The 15,020-nt window shown below is 43.7% G+C and overlaps 1 protein-coding gene across 2 annotated transcripts in view; it reads left to right on the plus strand.

Annotated features, from left to right (window-relative positions):
* pip5k1ca (phosphatidylinositol-4-phosphate 5-kinase, type I, gamma a) overlaps nucleotides 1-12,091 on the plus strand; it is a 49,742-nt gene extending 37,651 nt beyond the window's left edge. The window contains exons 16-18 of one of the 2 annotated variants that reach the window (XM_068702427.1): nucleotides 2,832-3,117; nucleotides 7,299-7,388; nucleotides 8,765-12,091. In XM_068702427.1, coding sequence (XP_068558528.1) covers nucleotides 2,832-3,117; nucleotides 7,299-7,388; nucleotides 8,765-8,767 — 379 coding nt within the window. In that variant the 3' untranslated portion in view covers nucleotides 8,768-12,091. The remainder of the gene's footprint in view (nucleotides 1-2,831; nucleotides 3,118-7,298; nucleotides 7,389-8,764) is intronic. The other variant, XM_068702428.1, reaches the window with a different exon arrangement.
* The last annotated feature ends 2,929 nt before the right edge of the window (nucleotides 12,092-15,020 follow it).

The raw sequence follows: 15,020 nt of genomic DNA on the forward strand, positions 1-15,020 counted from the left end.
AAGTTAAATAATGAAATACACCAGGTAGACCATGAGTATAACCATGACACACACACACATACACACACACACGCCTGTGTCTTTTTCACTGTAACCAATGACGACAAGAGCCCGCCCTTTCATACGCTCTGAGTATTCCTGTGACCCCCGATACAGGACGGATAAGCTGTGGAGATGTAACGAGTCCTTCGTGACCTCGATCACCAATATGACTCAGTTTGATGCCGCGCTATAAATCACCTGTCGCCAGTGTCTCACCTGGGCTCAGCCAGCTGTTAGATAAGCACATCTCACCTGTCTCACTCTCTCTATCACACACACACACACACACACACACACACACACACACACACACGCGCGCAAAGTTCTTAGCATGCTACATATAAACACTGAAAGCAGCTTGGGCCATTTGTTTATTGGACTCTGGGGTTCCCTGTTATGGTGATACAAATGCTGCCGGCAGCTACTCTATTAGGTTATGAGGAAGTGCGCATATGCATGTAAAAATGTTGGCCGTGTGTACGAGCAGCGTGTGTGTTAGTTTTTATGGGGTGGGTGGGTCATGGGGGAACCAGTCGGTAGAAATAGGGCAGTGGGGCAGGAAGCCTGCAGGCCGGGGGCTGCTGCATTAACGCTGGGGCGACATGTTGAATGCTCTAACCTGGTTTGTAATTAAAGTTCACTGGTTTTGGCATTTTGGCTTTAATTTAAAAACAAGTTTAAAACTGCATGTGAGGAAGAGAACAGCAGGGGAGTCAAAGCAGAACATCGCACACCAAAACACTCGAATAATCCCAAAAAGATGTCTTTTTCTAACCGCTTTTCCTCGACCTCGATTAACAGCGTAATGATGTTGAGAGAAGACGTGAAGGAGAATTCATAAGCACTTAGGAAACAACGGCAGCTCTAAGAGGATCCGACTGAATTCGTGCTTTAATAAAACATCATTACAATGAATGTCAAACACGATTCTGCTCCATTATATTAATAAAGGATTCCCGTCCAAAATAGAATCAAACCTCCTAAGAAGGGTGTTTTCAATTAAACTGCGAATGCTGGGGCGATTTTAAATGTTGTTTGCCGCGAGGAGTTATGGGATGCCATTATCTCCCGTCCTCACTTTCATGATCCAGGGCACCCTATGCTGGAGGAGATAATAAAAGAAGCATCGATGCACCTTTCCTTTTCGCAGTTAGTTCTTCGACTAGCTGGCACATGGCTGCCACTTAATAATTCATTTCACTCAGTCGGGGGAACCTTCCTCAGCGGAAAAGACTATTCGACCGCGTCCTTGGTGTAAGCCGCATTAAATAAACCACACTCAAACAGATGGGAACATGGCAGCCGGGCTCACATTTATGCCGGGGTTAAGTCAGCGAGGATCAAGTGAATAATTGGGTCTGTTGCTGGCTGAGATGGCGGTGGCTAGACATATGGCCCTGGGGGGGGGGTCTGGAAGGAGCTGGCGAGGAGGAGAAGGGGGAGGAGGAGGGGGGGGGTTGTTGAGACAGGCGTCTGAATCAACCAGCTGACTCCTCTCCGAGCTGCCTCTAACTCACCTGCAGCTGGACTACCGGCCGGATGGATGGATGTGTGAGTGAAGAAAGGTGGGAGCGGAGGAAAGGAAATGGAAGGGAAACGGGAGGACTGATTGGATGAGGAAGACACGAAGACGAGACGAGACAGGAAGAGTAATGTGTGGATAAAGACTGGAGGAGGGTGAGAAAGACAGAGATAGTGTTCTCGTAAACGAGTTCAAGGGGAAATACAAAGAAAGAGAATTAGAGCCAACATACGGCACATTTACAGTTTTGTAAAGATACTTCTACATTAAATGAGAGCTGGTGGGAAATAATGTAGTGCAACCCCCCCCCCCCCCCCTCATCTTACCCTCATTTATTCAGCCAGCTCTCCCTTTCAAGACGCCAACTCAGCTTTATTGTGCCTCTGTTGCCCAACCGCTGGGCTTCTCCTCTGGTGGAGCTTAGCTGAAACACAGGAGCTGAGAGAATGAATCCTTTCTAACAGTTGATGATCTTGCCAGGAACAATAAAGGATCGTGACAGCACACAGCCAGCTGGCAAGTCTTTGAGCTTAAGCAGCTAAACACCCTCACACACACACACACACACACACACACACACACACACACACATCTGTTGAGTTTTAGCCAGAGCTCTTCTCTAATAGCCCGGGTCCTGCTCCTCTGCCCCGCTGCAGGAAAGTGGCTTATGACAAGTGACCCAATTAATGGCTCTCGAAGTTGGCAACTGGTGTGTGTGTGTGTGTGTGTGTGTGTGTGTGTGTGTGTGTGTGTGTGTGTGTGTGTGTGTGTGTGTGTGTGTGTGTGTGTGTGTGTGTGTGTGAGAGACTTGAGGCAAAGATGCCGTGTGAAGGGAAATGAACAGATGCATTGTTGTTATTGTAGTCAATGGTCCGCTGAATTATCAACACAGACAGAAGTTGCAGCAGCGGTTGTGAAACAGGTCACGGAGGCAATTATAGTACTTTAAAATCCAAAAGATCACACTGATAGTTGTCTGTACATCCGTGGGTAAAATCGCAAACAGGAAGTGGTTAAAGCTAATTTGGCTTCATTTTGATGGTGCTAATTTGCCAAAATGTAAACAATAAAAACAGGTGGTAGCCAACAGCGTAACTCAATGCATAACAATATCACAACTCCTGTTTTGCATCCCCCAAAGCATCATTGGGGACCCACAGTGTCAGACTCGACTCTTTAAAGCCTCTTTCCCACTGAAAAACCTGCATGAACGGACTTATTTTGGTTGCAAAATTGCTACAACAGTCTCATTTCTACCTTCCCACAGTGACGTTCAGGAAGGAGCTGGTGCAGAGGCTGCCGATGATGCTGCCGCTGCAGCACCACCCTCCGGCTCTTCGTCAGCGCCTGAAGCAGCAGCAGCCTCCTCCTCCTCCACCTCGTCTGCCCCAGATGCTCCCTCTTGCTCCGGGGCAGCCGGTGAAGCCCCGTCCAGTCCCACGGTGGTGGTGGTGGTGGAGGCGGACAGGACCAGCCAGGTGTCCGGCTCAGGCTGCACCAGCCAGGCTTCAGTCGATGATGAGGACGACGTGCCAATCACAGATATCTACTTTGTAAGTTAAACCCTCCACACACACACACACACACACACACACACTTATACTTTTAGAGTCTCTTAAATCCCTGTTGAGACCAAAGTAAGCACAACTCAGAGCAGGACTAGCTCCAATCACTTCTCATCTGTTTGACTTTTTTTATTTCGCCATCAAATCATCTTTAATACTCAAATCGGCTTCGATGTGTGTATCGCCTGACGCGAGATATATGTTTGTGATAAACGATGTATTTATGATCACAAAGTCAAGCACTGAGCTACATGATCTCCCACAGAGGCGATGACAGAAGGACCGCAGAGAGGGAGTAGCGACTCCGGCCGGTATGGGAACGAGAGTGTGGTGCGGTTTGTCGCTTGCGGTGTGGTGCGTTCAGTTATTCAGGGATAGTTCGACATTTTGGGGAAATAGGCTCGTTTGCTGAGAAGTTTGACACCACTTTACCACCGTCGTCTGTTATGTACAGCTGAAACAATCTTAGAGGTTCTAGTAGGCCGATTTTCTTACTCTTGGACGGACCCATGCTAGCCGGTTCTCCCCGTTTCCAGTCTTTATGCTAAGCTAAGCTAGCCGTCTGCCGGCTCTAGCTTCATAGTCAGCGTACAGACGAGTGAAAGTCGTATCGATCTTCTCGTCAAACTCACAGCAAGAAATGAGCGTATTCCCCCCCCCCCCCCCCCCCCCCCCCCCCCCCCCCCAAGAAATGTGCAACTATCTCGTTAGACAGTGTGTTGCAGTGTGCGTTCCTGTTTCAGAGTGTTTCCAGAGTGATAACAGCACGTCAACATCGTTCCCGTCCACTAGAGCGGTGCAGGAACGAGTCCTAAAACACGGAAATGAGTCAGCAGGTTTTGCACTTCCGGTTCCCTCGTCTACAAGTCGATGGGTTTGTTGAATGTGTTTTTTGGTGCCTGAAATACGTGTTCCCTAAAGCCCAGCTGAGAATGAATGCATGAGCGTCAGGTGGAGGATGGAGAGCGGAGCCGCTGATCACAGTCGCGGATAGAAACGCCCCCCCCCCCCCCCCCCGGCTCCTGTCGTTGAATCAAACGCCCTCTTTTATGTGGCACGAGAAATCCTAATGGCCACCAGGTTAGTCAAAGAGCTCCCTCAGTTATTTAACAGCCCTCTCATCTGACCGGCTCCGGCTGAAGCTCAGTTCATGCTTCAAAAGACGGGACTCTGTCTCCAGCAGCAGCAGCAGCAGCAGCAGCAGGGGGTCTGTAGCGCTGAAGTGTCACTACACAGAAACGCGCTGCAGGCTGTGAGTGAACAAGTGAAAGTAAGTTGTTCCATCAGCTGTCAGCAGGCGGTCATGTGACCCCAACTGAAGTATGAAAGCCTCACACAGCGTGTGTGTAGCTCACTGACGGGGTACATGTAACCTGTCAGGGTTAGTTGGACGGAGCGATGAGGAGGTTTTATTACAATAAATAATAAAAAAACACTCGATCGGGATAATTGTGAAGATTGTCACACGAGGGATTTAGAAAAAGCTTCTTCCTCTGTGTGTGCTACCTGTCTGTTTCTGCTATCTTCATCATCATCATCATCATCACTCCAAACATCCCACACGAATCCAGATTCTGCAACCTCACCTGCTGGATGAAGTGTCATCGCTCCTGTATTGACATTCTTAATCGCTTCTCATATCCTTCAGGAGTCGGACTAACAGTATCTCTTTCTGTGTGCTGTGGATCAGCCCCTCGCAACACACACACACACACACACACACACACACACACACACACACACACACACTGCTTACATAATCGCTGCTGGTGCATTTAAGTCTGTTAAGATTGCAAGAGAGACAACAAAAAACGAATTGCGCCATTGCTGCAAACAAATGAAGAGCGAGAACGACGGCATTTAATGTCTCAAACTGACTTTTACAAGCACACAGTTGCTTGCTAGCTTGAGTTTTTTGCGAGAGAAAAATCTAAATAAATCCTATTTCACTTCTTGTAACGTCCAGCAACTTGGAATTCTTTTTATCTATTTATACATAACAAAATGATCTTTTGCTGCTGTTTGGTTTACAGACGAGTTGCAGAAGCATCCAGTTGATGTGAAAGGATCATATTTTTTTTTTAAAGCTTTAAATCAGAAGCAGAATACTTAATTGATCCCCAGGGGGGGGGATTAGTATGTTACAGCTGCTCTTATGAAGAAAAATATTCTGAATTTTTTTTGTACGTTTGTGTAGAAGGAAGAGAATAAGTTTGAATTCTCTTGTAAGAGATGTGATCATGTAGCTCCTCCTCGGGTTAAAGGTCATTTAGCTGTGAGATTGGAGTGATTGCTGAAGACACAGAGGGACACAGGGGTGTGTGTGTGTGTGTGTGTGTGTGTGTGTGTGTGTGTGTGTTGTCGTCACTTCACAGGTATCCCCGAATTTGGCTCGTGACTAAATAATTCAGCCGCCATCAACGGTCTCCGCGTTGACTTTCTCCGCTCTCCTTCACCTCTGTCCTCCACATCTGATTGTTCTTCTTCTTTTTCTCTGCTCTCCCTCGTCTTCACTCCCTTCACCTCCTTCCTCCTCTGCTCCGTTCGCACATGTTTTACCCCCTCCTCCCTACTCAGAAATCATTCTCACCTTCCCACATGCTCCGTCTATAGTCCTCATATCTTTCGTCCCCACGTCTCGCTCTTTCTTTCTCTCTCTTTTCTTTTTCTTTTTCTCAGTCCTGCGATTGTTCTCGCGAGTCATGACGATAAGCGGTGAGATACTCGCGTGTCGCGTGTCTGCCAGACTTGTTTCTCTATCTGTCACCTCTGACTCAGTGTGTGTGTGTGTGTGTGTGTGTGTGTGTGTGTGTGTGTGTGTGTGTGTGTGTGTGTGTCTGCTGGGTTTACACACACACATCCACAACGATCTTTTCCATTTTCACCTCAGCGTGTTTCTGTTCCCACCTTTCTCTCTCCGCCTTACTTTTTTTTTCTCTTTCATCTCTGTGCCATACACACCTCCTCCTCCTCCTCCTCCTCCTCCTGTTGTCAGTTTCCTGATGGGAGGACCTGGGTGGTCTCTCCTTTCCGACCGAGGAGGAAATGCCAGTCCAGTCGGCCCGTAAGTGAGTTAGAAGGCGCTCGTCTCTGTCCTGGCGTTAGACTAGAATAGTCCCGAGTACAATGCTGTTGGTTTGATGAAACACGTGAACGTTTCTGCATTCATTGCAGGTGTCTTTGTTATTGTGTTGACACTAAAAAAAACCCCAATATCTGCTCTCCACATAGTGAAGACAATGACGTGTGGGAGGCAGGTAAACAAAAAGCATCTGATGTGACAGTCTGCCTTTCTGTAATTCATCTTCTCTTGAATCTCCATTTGTTTCCTCACTGACAGCCTCCCTCATCCCCCGTATGGATAGCCTGTTAGCTCCAACGTGTGTGTGTGTGTGTGTGTGTGTGTGTGTGTGTGTGTGTGTGTGTGTGTGTGTGTGTGTGTGTGTGTGTGAGACATCAACCCACGCCAACGTACCGTGTTGCAGCTGCTTCCCTCTCTTAAAGGGCCGGTACACTTCCGTGGTAGCAAAGAAACCTACAGAAGCTTTTCTTCTTTTTTTTTGTATCTGTACATTATGCAAAGAGCCTCTTGCTTGTTGGAAAGGAGAACAAAACAAAAGGAAACAAAACCAGCCCATCCTGTCGTCGTGTTGTGCTTTGACTGAGGATGCTCTCTGTGTCCCGGCATCCTGGCTCTCCTCCCATTCCCACCTCCCTCCTCGCTCCTCATCCTCTCCCCCGTTTTTTGGCCGATGCAGCGACTCATCCCTCGCTCTGCACACCTTCGCTTTGCTTCCCAGGATTTAGTCTAAAAAAAACAAAAAAAAAACATAGAGCTTTAAACAGCACTTTCTTTGTTACCGCTGCAACCTGTTATTTTCCCAAATTTTTTCATCTCTGTGTTCCAACTCTGCTAAAAAGGATTAAACACATCCTTTTACACTGTCTTAACATTTTTACACCAACTTGATGTCAAAATTCACACTTTCCGATGTCTCTCTCAGCAACATTTCCTCCTATATGCATCCCTAATTTTCATTTCCTGTCTTGTCTTTTCTTCTCCTGTGATCTCCCCCCTTGTCTGTCTCCTGCCTGCTGCTTGTCTCTGTGCCTCTGGCCTCTCCTCTGTCCCTCTGGCCCCCTCTGCTGTGGTGGGGGTGTAAAAACAGCCTCAAGACGACAGGACCTGGGTGTACTCTCCGCTACACTATGGCTCAGAGTCTAAGGCCCTGCCAGATGGGGATTGGGAGAGAGAGACAGTAAGTGAGAAGCATCGGACTAAAATGTAAAAAAAAAATAAATAAAATAAATAAAAATCCCCTCAGACGAGGAATGAAATCAGTCGTGTTCGGTCTTCAGGAGGAGGGAAAGGATCAGTTCTTACTTTACCAGGCTGAGAAGCTTCTGCAGTAAATGTGGAGAGGAAAAAAAAAAAAAAAAAGCTTCTCAGGTTCAAAAAAAGGTTAACTCCAGAGAGTAAAAAGGCTGGCACTGCATCCAGAATCCCACCTCTGCATCACAGCATTCATTCCTCATTGACGAGTGGGTGGAAATGGTCGCTCGCTGGTTTTGCGCGACCATTCGGTCCACGACCAGCCGTCCTGTGTTGTCCCTCCAACAACAAGCTGCTCGCCGTTTGCTTCGCGAGTCATTTTAGGCAATTTTGTTGTGATTGTTTCCATGCAATAATATATTAATTATGAGCACTTTAGTTTACTGAAGGAGTTCATTGTCAGTGTTAAGACTTATATGTGAAACCCCAGATATATGGAGATATCTATCCGCCTCTTGGGTAAATCTGTGGACAAATCGCCCTCTGACTGGTTTCCCTTTCGAGGTTGTTATGCTGCTTGTCGGCTGTGTTCAGTGGAGCAGCATTTGCGTTTGATAAGCTGTCATCAACCATTGAATCCCCCCCCCCCCCCCGGCTCATTTTATTTCTCATCTTCTCAGACACATCCCAACACCAGGGGGCATGTTTTGGTGCCGACATTCCCGATCAAGTTATTTATCAACCAATTCAGTCTGGTAGAAAAGTATTCAGATGTGATTTAAATGATGTTAACATAAAAATGTGCTTGACTTAATCCCTGTTCCGTGATGAAGGGAATGCGTTCTTTCATCTTCCAGTTTAAAATAATTCTATTCTGCAGACACTTTTTTTTTTTTTTGAAAAAGCATCCGTTACAAATGATCCGTTACATGGCAGCAGGAGAAGTGAGCTCGAATACACAAGAGGCCGGTGTTTGATTTCAAAATTATGTAGGTGATGCAGATTCATTGAAATATTTCATATTGGCTCATTTAAATGTCTTTTCTCAACAGTCGAGCCAAGATATTCCACTAAAACCACAGCAAAGCTTGTCCGATGTGGCGTTCATGCTCACTCGGATAAAACGGCACCCATCAGAGCGGCGTAAACCGGACACTTCACACTTTGTTGTCCGATTGCGTAATACATGAAAACATGCTCACTATCACCGGTTTTCACTGGCTCAGCGGCTGCTGCTGTGTTTCGGCTCATCGTTAGCGAGCGACGCGAGAGAGAAGATGCTCATTTTTACACCGTGAGGGTAAATGAAAGGTGTGTGTGCGCTGCTGCCTAATACACTCGCTCTGTCTTGTCTTCCAACAGTAAACCCCCGATCTCTGGCAGAGAGGAGTGAACGTGTCAGTGGAGAGGACTCATCGGTCTGACGTCCGGACCTCAGCGGTAGCAGCGGGATCTCTGTCTGAACCAGGACTTTAAACACACAGGAACTGAACACTGAGAGGGGGGGGGGGGGGGCTTAACAGAGAGGGGGAGAGAGAGAGAGAGAAAGAGAGAGAGAGAGAGAGAAAAGAAGAAAAAAAAAAATCCTGACAGTGATGAACGTCACTGATTTCCAACCATCCCTGCCTTTCACCCTTGACAAAAGAAAAAAAAAATTATATCAATTTATTAATAATAATAATAATAATGTGTATGTGTGACATACGGTAGTGCGTATACGGCTGTAGTCTTATGTGTTTGACTTAAAGGAAAGACTTGCCTGTGAAAAGGTGTTTCCATGGCCACACTAAACCCCCTTTGATTCAATGTTATAAGACGTTAGAACATGAGGACTTCCAAGTGGGGCTGAATACTTTTTTTTTTTTTTAAAGGCACTGTTCACCACATTGTAGTTCACACAAGCACTGCGCTCTGTTAGCGGGCTCTGCAGTCCAGCCCGCTCACTCTGCAGAGCAGCACACTGAAGGCTGCAGGCACCGAGGAGACTTCATCTAAGAGTTTGGTGTTTGGCGATTAGTGGAGACGAGGCCTGTAGTTTGGTGGTGGTGGTGGTGGTGGTGGAGAGGAGATGAGAAGGGAAAGGTGATGTCGGAAGGAACCCCCGGATGCGATGAGAACCGGAGGGGTCGCATTGATTTGAAGTGATATAAGCAGCAGCAGCAGACAGGAGAACGCAGACAGGAGAACGCTTTTGGAAGTGTTGACAGCAGTGATGCGATTGGCTCCCTGAGATCCTGGGAAGATCTGGTTGGTTAACCGAAAGAGTGACCGCCCACTGTCAGCTGAGAGAGAGAGAGAGAGAGAGAGAGAGAGAGAGAGAGAGAGAGAATAAACGAGAAGCATTTAAAGTCATTGTGAGTGAACTTTAGCTAATTTATTCATGTTTATGTATCTAATCAGGAAGTCTCATTGAGATCAAGACGAGAGACAAGAAACAGAAGGAACACAACAATCATAAAACACATCAGATAATGAAGTTTAGAAATCTCCAAAAGAGCAATTTAAGACTCCAGTTTGATGACAGTTCATTGCTTTACCCTCATCTGGCATCAAGCTTTCAATGATCACCTTCAACGACATCTGCTTATCTTTTGGGTCAACATCCCAAATATGTCTCCACGAGCGCCGCCCCGTGTCGACGGACGTCAGTGTGCTGAGTGAAGAGTGAGCGTCGGCGCTGCAGGGCTCTGCTGGTGTTTCGTAGAACCGGAGTTACATTTGTGACCGTCGTTTGGGCCAATCGCAACAGAACGTCGACTCACATTCCCGGCAGTGAATATATACAGTTTAGTTTCTAGAGATAGAATTAAAACACCGCATTTCCTTTCATTCACAGCATTATTATTTATATACAAAATTTTGCAATTTTTTTTTACATCTGAGCTTTTCTTCTTTTACTACTGTGCGCTTTTATTTATTCGTCTGTATTTTATTCTAATCTCAGCCGTTTTCTGCTACTTTTTCACTCTTTCATGCTTAAATGTTTCTTTTTTTTTTTGTTCTATTTGCATCCAAAGAATTTTTGGGGGGTTTTCTATAACTCAATCCCTGCAGCTTTTTCTTTTTCTTTGTTTCATTCTTGTTTTAGCTTCTCGTGTTACTCCTTGTTCCTCTGCACCTCCTGCGAGGAAACGCCTCTTGTCTTCCCAACAGAAGGCTTCACTTTGCAACACTAAGGCAAGCAGACGTTTGCCGGACAGATGCGCACAACTCATTTGTAACGACAGAGAATCATATTTAATTTGTTCCTGTGGGACACAAATCGGCATATCGGTGACAGCCGCTACAGCCGGTCGCTCCTCTCGCCTCCTCACAATAACGAAAGCCACTGACCGGACATTTCAAACGTTTGTAGATGTAGAGCATCCGTCGTAGTATTTGCGGTCGACGTCGTACCCCCCCCCCACACACACACACACACACACACACACAGTGCGTCGTTGCGGTGCTGAACTCGGTGTGACGCGGCAAGTTTGGTAAATGGGGTTGAATGTTGTTTGCACTTAATCTTAATTAAGAGGACCTGAAGATGAACTATAGTGATAGAGGCCAAATAAAACATGCATCGCGTTTTTATGTTCTGCTCACACGGGGCTGATGTTTTAGGCAGCGTTTATTTTTAGGATTATCAAGTGTGTGCGTGTGTGCGTGTGTGCGTGCGTGTGTGTGTGTGTGTGTGTGTGTGTGTGTTGGTGCAGTCAATCACAGTCATTGTAGGGTTAGTGTTTACTGTAGTCTCTCTGTGGCGGACACCTTTTAAGGACTCTCTCGAGTCAGACTTAAGTTCAAAACAAACTGGTTTTATAATTAAACTTCAGAAACTGTTGGTGCGTTTCTGTGCGTGTTCGTGTGTACGGGAGGACACATTGTTAAAAAAAATAACATAAATAAATAGAGATCAGATTGTTCCCATGACGTGCAGTGGCCAGTTTGTAATCACTTTGCTGTTGTTCATCAGATGGAGACCATAGCAGCAATATTTTGTACAGTCTAGCTTTTATGTTCATTTTATTGCCTTATTGAGACATTTTACATGTAGGCCGATATATATATATATATATATATATTTTTTTTTTTTTTTTTTTTTTTCACTCGTGCTGTTGTATTTATTTTTTTCTTTCTCATAGTTGTGCTCCTGAGAATGTGTACATAAAAGTATAAATACATATATAAAGATATACAAATATATTTTCCATTTGAATCGGAGAATATTATTTTTATTTGGTTTTATTTTTGCTGCTGGGCAAGAAAATGATTGCGACCGCCGTGATTTACCGTACCGCGTTCTCCGGTGTGTGTTTATTGGGATGCAGCTGCTGTTTGTTTATGGTCTGCACACCACAGCTGTTTCTTAGTAACGTATCCAGCATTGAGAGAGCCGTGGGTTTTACTGTACCTGCAAATCAATAAGGTTTCTTCCAGCTGTGTTGTGTACGTGTTTTCAAATCGCTGTGTGCCCTCATCCGATAAGGAGAGTCCTTTACAGAGACATAGCATGATTTAAAAAAAAAATTTAAAAAAAATGAATATGCATATCAGAAATGTGTATTTATGTATATCTGTGTATATTCATCTATTTATACCTGAGGATAAATAGATGGCTGTATGTGTGTGTGTGTTTGGACTCAATCAGAATGAATACAAAATAAAGCAGTTCTATGAATTGTTGTTCATGGAGATAATGTCCGATCATATATTTTTATTGATTCCTTGTTGAAATCGAGCAGCGCCGACGGATTTCAGTTGTCCTGAGTTCACAAGTCATAAGGTCCAGAAGAGTCTATGTACGAACAAAAGCCTTCAGTTTGACTGTATTTTAGGGATCAAATAGCATAACAGGTTTACACATCAAGTATGTCGTTCATATGGCTAGATTTATATGTAATAAAGCAGAATTAAATAATAGAAAATATAAGATCAATACCAAACAATGACACCTAATATACAGTGTTTTACCATCACATGGTCACTGCTGTATGTGCTTTTAACTTTCTCCGGCATATTTGACACATTCTAGGTGGGTTGTTTCTTCAGTTACAGCAAAGTGTGTGACACACTTTGCTGTAACTGAAGAAACAACCCACCTATGTGTCAAAAAAAAAAAAAAATATATATATATATATATATATATATATATATATATATATATATATATATATATATATATATATATATATATATATATATAGTTTTGTGTGGGATCAGAATAAGAATCTGGTTTCTCGCCAAGTAGATTTTCACATATAAGGAATTTGCTTTGTTGTATTGGTGCATAACGTAAATATCATATAAATGTAATGAAATTAAAGATGGAAGAAAGTATTTTTTTTTTTTTTTAAATCAAGAAACTAATAAATATAGAATGCAGGAAAATTGCAATCAAAATGTGAGAAAAAAAAACACTATAACAAATGTGTAGCTGTAGAGGAATGTGCAAAGTGTAAAAATAATATGTAATACAGAGACAAAATTCTCAAAGATGTGATATGAGAGATGTGAAGACGTAAATGTATAATGTGATTGGAGGGATGGCGGGTTTCAGCCAATCGCCTTCTCAGTGGACTGAAGCCATTCTGAACCCTTTAGGATAAAGTGACCATCAAGACCATCAAGTGTCCATTCCTACCAGTAGAGGTGGAGGGTTAACTCGTCCACAGATCAGACAACCAGCAGACCAGAGGGGGGGATCCCAACTCCAGCTTTTATTTAAGGAATTCTGAACAACAATCGCTTCATCAATAGTCGAGGTTGGACGACTCCACTCATGTAAAAGTGACCAGGAACTAGTGGCTTCCCTACAACTATATAACGTATTACTTAGTCACTAGCCTGCTTTAATAACAGTAGGATGACTGTACAGTTAGGGCCAGTTAGTACAGTACAAGATAGTAAAGCACATCTTATTCTTTATTGTCACATACAAGGCTTTATAAATCGTTGAGTTGGATGTAGATGATCAGATTTTTCAAAATCATATAACTTTTTTTTCTAAAATTGTTCCTTATTTTTCATATTCACAAAAATGACAGAATCAGTCGTTGGCAATAACAATCTTAAGTCTCAGGCTCCATCCAACAATGCTAATTAAATATATATATATATATATATATTATTTGTTTTAAAAGATCATGCAAGTCAAAATAAAGGATAAAAGATAACATAAATAAATGCAAACATAAATTGAATGTAAACAGGAATGGTGTATATATATGTATATATATATATATATATATATATATGTATATATATATGTATATGTACAACGATTAGCATGAATATGTTCATACAGAGGTGTAAACAGTTGGAAAACAGTAAGTAGAATTATGTTAAAGGTGAATTAAATGTCTAAGTGATGAGCAGAAGAGCTCAAGGGTCCAACAGTCTTCTGACTGGATAATGTGATCGTGTTGTGACTCATTCTGGTGATCTCTGCCTTTAATAAACATTGTGAAACAGTTGGTGGGGCATGCTCAAAAATATGATGTTGCTAAAGACTGAGATGTTGCTCAATTCTGCAGGAGGACACAGGGCGTGGAAGTTGGGAGGACGTTTGTCTCGACGTGTTCAGAGCCGTTTAATGAGAGTCACGTCATCTCCGTTCCCTCCGATGGACCAACTTTAGTCTGAAGAAGAGTACAGCCATGCTAGCGGCTCTATGAGGCTGCACTTGGGCATGGGTTTGTATCTTTGAGCTAAATGCTAACTTTAATACAATTGTGTGTACATGCTGATGATAAGTCTCCTTTTATCTTGTTAGCGTGCTGACGTTTACCTCGAGTTCGTCATTTAGGCCGTCGTCCTCTTGGTACAACCGAACGCTGAAAAAATAGGTAACAAAAAATGTTACGATTAACTTTTGTGAACTGAAAACACACTTTGAGACGGTTAAAGGTAATAACAACTGAGGTAATAAATCAAGTGAGAAGTAGGGTCATTTTCTCATAGACTTCTATACAATCTTATTTTTTGCAACTAAAGGAGTCGCCCCCTGCTGGCTTTTAGAAAGAATGCAAGTTTAAGGCACTTCCGCGTTGACTTCACTTTTCAGAACCAGAGGTTGCCGCCTGAGTAATTGGTCATAAACCAAAAATATTGGACAAATTCAAATTTTGACTCAATGATGAGGATTCATGTCTGTACAAAAAAAGTTATGCAGATTTTAAAGGCTGTACCAAGTGAAAGACTCAGAGCCATGATGTTAGCGTGGCTAAAAATAGCAGAATCAGCATTTAAAAAAAAACAGCAAAGCAACACAAACGCATATGCAAAATGAAAACTCGCCTTCAAGTATCTATATGCTTCCCCAAATTTCCAGGAATACTATCTAAATGTCCTTCTTTGCTCCTATACTTCTGGCAGGTCAGCATGTGGTCGGTCTCTAGTACTACTTCTGTAGCTGTACTCCAATGGGCCTGTCAGTGTTGCTGAGGCACTGAATGATTTACCAAAGGGATCCTTTTGTTCCAGCAGTTGAACTTCCGTTGACGCGATTCTGCCTTTATACGACTCTGCGTGACGATTGGTCTGCGTTGTCAAAGACAGCAGGTGATTGGTTAATCTACGTGTCAATCAATGTGATAACGTCTCCGATTGGTCGACAACCAGGTCTCCTAAACTC

The sequence above is a fragment of the Cebidichthys violaceus genome, unplaced genomic scaffold, assembly GCF_023349555.1.
Source record: "Cebidichthys violaceus isolate CVI_PGR_0920_01 unplaced genomic scaffold, fCebVio1.0.p SCAF_84, whole genome shotgun sequence".
NCBI classification, from domain to species: domain Eukaryota; kingdom Metazoa; phylum Chordata; class Actinopteri; order Perciformes; family Stichaeidae; genus Cebidichthys; species Cebidichthys violaceus.